General features: G+C 31.6%; 1 protein-coding gene across 1 annotated transcript; it reads left to right on the forward strand.

Annotated features, from left to right (window-relative positions):
- Nucleotides 1–4,272: 4,272 nt before the first annotated feature.
- Nucleotides 4,273–5,093, forward strand: LOC144566769 (transcription repressor OFP13-like). Its single transcript, XM_078316795.1, has one exon. The coding sequence runs from the start codon at nt 4,330–4,332 to the stop codon at nt 5,077–5,079; it is 750 nt and encodes a 249-aa protein (XP_078172921.1). The 5' UTR covers nt 4,273–4,329; the 3' UTR covers nt 5,080–5,093.
- Nucleotides 5,094–10,205: the final 5,112 nt, after the last annotated feature.

Below are 10,205 nucleotides of genomic sequence, written 5' to 3' on the forward strand. Positions count from 1 at the left end.
GTCAGTCACTAGAGAGAAGCTGGAATTTTGTTCGGCTTCTCTTGGTCTTGCTACTTGAGGATGGCAAGACGCCGTCGCCAAATGACACTACAAGAGGAGGTAAATCTACTACTCAAGGAGATGATTTGGGAATCAGTCCCAAGTGGGAGATTTGTTATGTTTGTGGGCCTGATTCTAGGATTGCGCGGGGGGTGGCAGAGGGGCGGCAGCCCCCTGCGAGCGGTGTCTGAGGTTGCGAAGCACCGCTCTATAGCGCCCGGCGAAAATTATTTTGGAGAAGCGAATTGCATTAAAATCCTTTAATCGGCGGCCCAAATCAGCTCAATTTGATATGTAAATTTACAGCCCAAAATTGGTTACTGTGTAGGGTTTGAAACAGTAAATTTCATGTATTTTCGAATATACATTTGTATCTCCCCGTAACACTTGTGTTGTATCCCGAACTTGAAAGTGAATAGTGGATTTTCGCTGGTTGAGCGGCGGCCGTGGGTTTTCTTCCCCTTGAGGGTTTCCCACGTTAAAATTGTTGTTGTTCTTGTGTTGATTGCTTTGATTTCTCTCTAATTTCCTCTTTGATTGTTGATTTTGCTCTCTCTCTGGTATTAGCCCCTTTCTCAACAGATGTGACCCTCTCATTAAATAAATTTGGAGGTTCAGAATTAATTGTGCTTTCAAAGAAACAAAAATATTACTGATAACCAAACAAATTTCATTGCACAAAATGAACTTCTACCAAAAAGAGGGACTAAGCAATAAGTTCCAATTTATATATAGTCCATTGAATTATTTCTCCAAAATAAAATTATTCTGCATAATTGACATTTATACCATCTAATTCACACACTTCATGTTCAGTAAACTATTCAATACTTATCTCATCAAAATTTAAATTTCTTTACCCATGCTATGAGTTTTTGGAAGAATATAGCGATAAACTTGTAATTCAAAATTTACCACATTTGTATAAACTATATATCAAACACTTCTCTGCATAATTCTCCTAGTTTACAACATTTGCCACAAGAATTTTTACCTATGGTTTGATATATCGTGGAAAAAAAAAGGTTATAAGTGACAAAGGAAAGCCCGGGAAGAACATTTTAGAATCATTATATTAGTTAAGAAAATTATGAATAGACAAACTACAAATCTTTAAATTGCTATTGTACAATAAAGATAAAAGTTCGGCTACCGCGACATCAGTGATATTTCAATCTAAATACTATTAATTTTAAAATTTATCAAATTGATTTCAAATGACGAATTCGAATTGATCTACTTCATAAGTCGTGTGTTCACATGCAAGATTTATATATATTTTTTTAATTTATTTAGTATCAAATCAAATAGTCAAGTATTTAAGTTAATTTTAATTCGTTCATTTTTCATTATTATTTTACTGCTTGATTTGGTACTAAAATAATTTAAAAAGTTATAAATTTTGCATGTAAATACATTATTCATTAGTTTTTGACAGCCACTGTTAAATCATTTAAAAGAAATACACATCATTCATAAAGTAAAACGGTTTGAACAGTCTAAATTTGTCGTTTGAAGTCTATTGATAAGCTTTGAAGTTGTTACCAAATATCACCAATATCGATCATTGTAGCCTGATTCCGGAGACTATGGCTAAAATATTATGATATTTGTTGTTATGTTATTTTGTTTATATTTGAGTTGATGACAAATTGTAGCTTTTAATTCAAATGTGAAATATAAGATTAAAAGACGTGTTGCATTTATGGTGTATCGATCATATTATCTCTCCTAAATCTAGTGCCAAATGATTTATTATATATTGTTGTTTACATGTGTGTTGTTGACAATTTGGAGCTTTTAAAATGTGAAAAAGCAGATAAAAAGTTGCTTTCATGGTGTATTGATCATATTATTACTACTAAATATTTTGTGCCTAATGATTATACCATCTCAAAGAATAACCAAGCTTTTTTTAAAGCTTAGATTTTTTTTAAAAGAAAAGAAAAAGAAGATAACTAATTTTATATAAGATTCACACGTATTAGAGAGTGAGGTTACGGAACTATGTGCATACCGCATAATGATATGTATTATGAATTAATATCTTTATCTTTAATAGAGATGTACTTGTAAATCAAATTATATTTTTTAAATCTTTTATTATTATTTAATATAGGTTAAAAATCACTTAATTTAAAGATTCTAAATGATTAAAAATAATAATTTTTTTACCTATATAAAAATACAGCGAAAAACCTTTAAAAATTATAAAATTTAGTCTTTCAAGTACATTTACCTCTAAAGATCGCGTTGACCAGTAATATTCATACACGTGGCTTGCTGTTACTGGTGAACGAGTGGTTGGCGTTTTTCTCCCAATGAGGATACATAAAAAAAAAAAAAAAAAGATATTCCAAATATGCAGAAAAAAAATCAAATTGTGTTGTGACTCATTCTGATCGAGTTGGCGCTAAACAGCATTTTTACAGTGAAATTGAATAATCACATAAAATTCGGTACACAAAATAAAACAATTATTGTAGTAGTGGAGAGCCTGAAAGTGATAAAAATAAATCCAGCTGATCTTTTTTATTTGACCAAAGATTTAATTCTCACTGTTGGCATCTGAAATTTTAACAAAATCTATCTATACCAATGTAACACAATTAAACAATAGAAGTCTATATTTTAATTTGTTCATTCAAGCACAACTGTAGTTCCAGAGAAATATAAAATTAACAGCCCACATCAGGCCGTAAAGCGCCTTTAAATCTAACTATTTTATTTAACAAAATCATAGAACGGTGTATTAAATGCCAGTGCCAGACAATTAAAGCCACGTACACTTAAATAAAAATAAAAATAAAAAAAGCCAGACTGCACCACTCACTGCAGTTAATGCCAGCATAGCATTTATATATCTCAACACTCAAAAGAAAATTTACTATCTCTCTAGGGTTTTTTTTTTTTAATGTTAAAGTACAAATAATTATGTCAGTGTTTCTATAGTGTAAATTAAGCTTTATCAATTGGATTGCAAAACATGATTTTATTTTGAGGAGGGTTCAAATGCCTCCATTTTGTGTGTCTCCATCATGTTTCTATTTTTAAAAACTTTAATAACTCAAAATTTAAATCTTAAAATTCAAAATAAAACTGTTGGATATGAACTACATCATCTTATCTATGCACGTGTAAAAAAATTATGACATTTCAACTTCGTTTTGATTGTCATCTTGAACTTGTAAAAATGTATACTAATGTGGATACTTTCTAGACGTTGATTTTTCACCTTCTTGATTCATATAAAAACAAAATCAAAATGTGATAATTTTTTATGGACACATAGAGAAAATAACATAGATCACATCTAACGATTTCATTTTGACGTTTAAGTTTTAAACTTTGAGTTATTTAAGTTTTTAAAAATGGAGGCATGATGGAGGCACAAAAAATGGAGGCATTTGAACCCTCCTCTTTTATTTTTTTTAGTTCTACATATATGAATATATGAGCCTCTGATGAAGAATATTTAAATCCAGAATACCTGCAACTATGTCAACACATATTGCATTTTCCATCAAAATGCATTTTTTATATTTATTGCACAGGTAATTACAAAACAAACTAGAACGGGCAGTCATCCCCCTTGGATTTTGAGTTTTAGTGCTGATTTAGTTGTTTCGGTCAATTTTGCCCTCTCTGGAACGTTTTATTTATAATTCGGGTTAAATTTACAGTTAAAATCAAAATAAATTGTTGAATTATGATTGATAATTAGAATTATAAGTTAAAGAATCAGAAATTACAAGTCAGCGTATTGAAAAGTATAAGTCAAAACATTATTTTTTTATCTAATGCTCAATTAATTAATGGATTTAAATCCAATTAGTTATTTAAATCCGATTTAATATTTTTTTGCCCCAGACAGAAATCATGGATCACTCCTGCTAAAACTGATTCAACAACGCAGGTCATAATAAGATACACTCTAATATCCCCTTATCTCCCAATTATAAATTTGTGGGCCCCATTATAAGAGACAATTGTATATTACAGCAAAGTATTTATATAATTAATGTATCTAAATATGTCAACAGGAATTATATATTGGCATATTGCAAAGTTCTCATTTACAGAAATTAACAAAAAAAATCTTCAATACTATAAAATTAATTAGCAATCTTAATTTAAAGTAAATAAAAACAGCAGGCATCCAGCCTATACAAAACCCTCCTTCCTGTTACTACCTTATAATACAGAAATCTTTTCTCTCTTTTTTGAATCAAATCCCACAAAACATTGCCCAAAAGTTTTAAAAAGTTTAAAACCAAATCTCACCATTAAATGTCTCACCATCACCACCAATCCTCTTCCTCCTCCTCTCTCTTCTTCTCTACACCCCCTTTCCAATTCCACAAAATTAAAAGGAGAAAGAAGCAATCATCCATGGCAAAAACAAAATCTAACAAGAAGAAGAAAAGTACCTTTATGACCTCTCTTCTATCCAAACCAACCCAGTTCCTCTGCTACACTCCTCCTATTGCCACGTGGCCATGGCCTTCATGCAAATACCCAAGGACCAGTTCCTTCCGAACAAACCATGTCGGAGACTCAGTGTACAAGACGGTGAACACGGTCTACGATGCCATCTCCATAGATTCCACAGAAGTAGAGGTATGTGGTGCATCAACTACAGTTGATGTGAGAAGCATCCGGTCTGACCGACTCTTCTTTGAACCGGCCGGTTCAACCTCCGGTTCCATTATTCAGAAAAGCCCTTTGACAAAACAATCCAAGGAATCAGGTCCTTTCCAGGAGAGCATTGTGTTGACGGTTGACTCGGCTGACCCATACAAGGATTTCAGAGAGTCGATGCAAGAGATGGTAGCGGCGCACAGCATAAAGGACTGGGAAGGGCTTGAGAATTTATTAGGTATGTATCTGAGGTTGAATGCAAAAAGTACGCACGGTCTCATTGTCGGTGCTTTCGTCGATTTGTTGGTTGCCATGGCTGCTAATTCTGCTGCCTCTCCTTCTTCTTGTTCTTGCATCACTTTTGATGAAATTGGAGAGATGGTTGAACAATTTGGCTGATTTTTTTATTTATTTTATTTTTAGTGTATAACTTCATATATATGTATATTAGCATGAAATATTTTGAGGGTATATTCTGGCTCATAAGGTACTACAGTTGAGAAACTAACTGTTAGATTTGTTGAAATTTAAAGCATGACACAATAAATTTAATTTTTTTTTAGTATGATATCTTTTTGTTCAATGTGTTGCCACACAGCCACATTAATTATATTCCATTATTATTGCAATGGATTTGTTCTTGTGTGGAGCATATATGAAGTTTTCATAAACAATCTTAGGAAATGTGCAGCTTGTTTTAGGTTGTAGAAGCCCATTAATCTAAATTTCTGTATTTATTTTTCTTATTCAACCGTCCTCAGTTGTATAGCATTCTTTAATTTGGGCTTTCCAAAATACTTATTATATATTTTGTTTTAGAAAAATGGCATGATCAAGCTTGAGTTGACCTTGGTCAAAGTTGATCAGGTCTTGTCAGTCACACCTTGTAAATATTAAATTGGAGATGCAGCAACTGGAGTTGCTGCAAAGTTACTTACAGAATGTGGTCCTATTTATTGCATGCAAACCAATTCAAATGAATGTACTGATGAGTCTTTAGATGAGGCCTCTGTTGGCGTTTGTGGGGTAAAGATTTTAACAGAGCAGCTTTGGTTTTATGTAGCGCGCATATTATAAAATCAAAATAGTGTTGCACATGGTTCATACTCTGCATGAAGCTAAAAGTGCTACGTTAAAATATTTACCCTTTGTGAATTTGGATAAATATATAGGAATTAATTACCTATTTCATCTGTTTTGCATTCAAGTGAAAAATTACATACAAAAAGGAAAAACAATAAAAATAGAAAATATATATATATCATTAAAACTCACTGTATGTCACTAAAAATGATTTGAAATCTAGCTTTTGATCTTTATTTCATAATAAACAAATAAAAAGTTCTTGCAAATAAGTAATTAAGAAAAAAAAAATGCATTAATTAATGAAACAAATGGGATGTAAATTAATATTTTATGATCCGATTTTCTATCAAGAGTAATTTTTAGTATTTGTTGGATTAGTAAAGTAATGGTGGTTTATGTACATTTAAACATCAAATGGAAGTTTTTTAAAATACTTTTAAGTCAAGTTAAAGTGGTTCTAGAGGTAAAAAAAAAAAAAAGACAATAATTGAAAACCATGTCAGATATGCTTTTGTTGGTATAGGCCCATGGGAGAATGAATATGTAACACTAACACCTTCTGTCCCCAATTCTTTTTTTTCTTTTTTTTTTCTAAAAGATGTCACAGGAAAACCTAATTCAGGAAAAATTGATATAGTTTGTAACTTTGTGGGGTGCCATCACTCAATATCAATGTTCTAAATAGCGCGCTATAGCGTTTTTCTCCTATAAAAGCTATGGCGCTATGTCCAAATAGCGCCGCTATTTGGGTATAGCACAATTTTTTTAACCCGGCCGCTATGACGCGATAAACGCTATTTAAATCATTGCTCAATATAATTCACGGTGACACTCTCTCTCTCCAGCCAATAAAATTCTCGTTAATTTATAAATTTCATTTTTCATATGTTATATAGAAATAGATTATCATAAAGTGCAAACAATATTGCTACAGTCGATATTGATCAAGATTATCAAGTAGCTAGGATCAGAAAACACGGAAAGCTGATTTACATCTTCTATTTTATATTATTTTTTTCTTAAAGAAAAGAGGTGCGCAAGTCAGTTTTAAATTTTGCAGCTTGAACTACGTGACAACAATTAGGAATAACAGATATCTACAGCTTGTGAGTTTCACCTACCTAGTTTAATTGTAGCTAGCTAGGTACAGTGTTTTCTTTTATTCCAGTTTATTTTCTGGAAAAATTGAAAGAGTTCCTTCTGTTAATTTAGCTCTTCAAATTTTTCACAATTTGATGTCCACAAAAACAAATTGCATAGTAAAAAAAACTCTCTTACCCAAAAAAATAAAAAAAATCACGCCTCTTTCTTTCTTTTTTTCTTTTTTTGGACGAGGGCGGTCCGATCAGAGATCGAGATCAATTTAATTCGATGCCCACCGGACTCACTTGGTTTCCTCTTCTGACATTTTTTATTGATTGATTTAGGAGACCGAATCGTCTGCCCCCCGGGGGTTAGGAAATTCCTGCCCCCAGAGTCTCTGCGGGTGGGACCCATTTAAAAACAGTAATAATATTTAAACCCTTAAACAGTACCCGGTCCCACCCCGGTCCCACCCTGCAGAGACTCTGGGGGCAGGAATTTCCTGACCCCCGGGGGCAGACGATTCGGTTTCTTGATTTAGTCCAGAAAAGGATTGTAAATCTGATGTGGGCTAAAAATGGGCTTATTGTAGTTTATAAATAACCTGGGTTTTACACCTTTACTTGTGGTTCTAATTTAGACATCATTTTGACCTGAAATTGGGCCAGATGGGCCTTGATTTGGTTTTAGTCCAAAATAACACCTGTTTCAGCCCTTCGATGCAGGAGCAAACAATGCTGCATTCAGATCTGATTGGTAAATCATGACCACTGATTACACGTGTTCAACGACCAAGATCTCTTCTACACAGGATCAGCTGTTGTTTGGATGGCTCTTATCTTATCTACACCAGGTCATGTTTATCAATTCATTTGTTTGTTTGTTTGCTGATGCTGCTTTGAACTATTTTATATTTTGTAAAATTGATCCCACTTAATGAATTAGAGATTTTATTAATCCATTTATATAGTAATTTCGGAATTGTTTGAGATAAATAATTATTATTTTCTGATCATTTCTCTGAACGGATTAAAGCTACCGTTATTGATTATTATAACCATTAACCATCGGTTTAATTGGTATCCAACGCTCACATGATCGTTTCTAAATTGTGAGCTCCTAAATCAGAATTAGGTTGTTACTAAGTTGATCGTATCTTGATTAGGTTAACTCTAAAATCTATCGGATTGGTTTTAAATTACGAATTCTAATCATTAAAATCGATCTACTTCACAAGTGATATGTTTAATTATATGCAATATTTATAAATTTTTGAATTAATTCAATAAAAAATGAAGTGTCAAAAATAAAAAATAAACACATTAAAATTAATTTAGAAACTTTTTGTTATCGTTTGACTTTATATTAAATTAATTTTAAAAAAATCATGTAAATGTATCACTTTTTAAATAGATCGGTTTTAATAATTTAGAATTTTAGATTCATCATTTGAAACTAATATAATAAAAACAAATTAGCTAAGCTCAACAAAAAATTTGGTAAACTTAAAAACACGGTAGTTCTACTCGAGCTTCTGTAACTTTATTGCACTTTTACCCAAAGATTTAAATAGTGTTTATCGTGTTATATTGGGATGCTTAAAAAAATGGCGCTATGTCCATATAGCGCCATAACGTTTATGGTCTAAAAACGCTATAGTGGCGCTATAACGCGCTATTTAGAACCTTGCTTTTACCAATTGATTGTATAAACCAATAAGGTGATGGAACATAGATTAGATTAAATTTTGAGATAAAGAAAATTATAATAGATTTGTTTGCTCCTGCAAAATTAATACTATTGTTGAAATCAAAATAATTGAATTATTGTTGTAATTAAATTCAAGTTCCCTCCTTCAAGTGGAGTAAAAGCGATCAAAGAATCACAAAATAGTATCGTTGCTAGTTCACTACACCATGTGGGACAAATACTTTATAATACGTATTCTAATAACTCAAGAAATTCGCTGAAACTTTTATTTTTAATCTTCAAAAAAAAAATAACTCCATTTTTTCTTCTGAAAATTCCATTTTTATTAGAATTGCAGATTCAATATGTAATCTTTTTAACTGGGTTCGCAAATTGAATCTGCGGCTCCTATTCTTTATTCTAAAATGAGTTTATTATAGAAAAAAGAAGAAGTTGAGGTTGCAGTTTAAATTTGCAATCCCAGCCAAAATGATTGTAGATTCAATCCGTGATCTCGGTAAAAATAGAATTTTCAGAAGAAACAAAAGAGATACTTTTCTTTAAAATGGTAAAAATAAAAAGAACAATTATATTACTCTCCCCCATTCTATCCCCCCACCATCCCCCAACTCTATCTCTCTCCAAATTAGTTTTATCTCATTTCAATCTCGTTCACATTTCTCACGATATATGAGAAATTTTGCGAATCTAAAACCACGAACGTTTTATACGTAATTTTCTCTTTCAAATGAGATCCATGATGACATACTTTCGGACAAGTCGTTAGATAAGTATTTATCCCTCATCGTGCAAGTATTTATACCTATACAGACATATGAAATTATTACTATCAATTATTATAAGTATTTATACTGATATATGAAAGTATTAATATCAAGTATTATAAGTATTTATACTGACATATGAAAGTATTAATATCATGTATTATAAGTATTTATACTGACATATGAAAGTATAAATATCAAGTATTATAAGTATTATATGCAAAAAAATACTTTCAAGTATAGGTATAAATACTTGCACGATGAGGGATAAATACTTATGTAACGACTTGCTCGAAAGTATGTCATCATGGATCTCATTTGAAAGAGAAAATTACGTAAAAAACGTTCATGGTTTTAGATTTGCAAAATTTCTCATAGATTGTGAGAAATGTGGACGAGATTGAAATGAGATAAAAAAAAAATCACCTCTAAAAACGTGCATGGACCCCCATGTGATTTGAGATTCCCCTCACCCTCCATGAAAAAAACATTCACGGTCCCCTAAATATACTTTTGTGCTTAGGGATAAATATTTTCGTTCTTAGAGATAAATAATTCTGTACGTAAGTATTAATACCTTATGAAAAAAAAAATGACAGCTGGAGTTTTTTGGCATTTTGTACGGGGTTAATTGCGGGGTGGGAGGTGCGGGGTTAATTATCAGCTTCCAAATAAAAATTCCGAAGAAATTCGACAGGGTAACACACAATGATTAAATCTTTCAATCAATATTATATTTCTATCCACTAAGATTTTTATAGACTTAATCAATTAACTGTTCTAACAGTTGGTGTTCCTTGGTGACCAATATTCACATATGAAGTACCATCCAAGGCAATGAAAAATCAGGAGTATCATTTTTCATTTTAAAATAATGATATT

This window comes from Carex rostrata, chromosome 15 (genome assembly GCF_964058835.1).
Source record: "Carex rostrata chromosome 15, lpCarRost1.2, whole genome shotgun sequence".
Classification (NCBI taxonomy): domain Eukaryota; kingdom Viridiplantae; phylum Streptophyta; class Magnoliopsida; order Poales; family Cyperaceae; genus Carex; species Carex rostrata.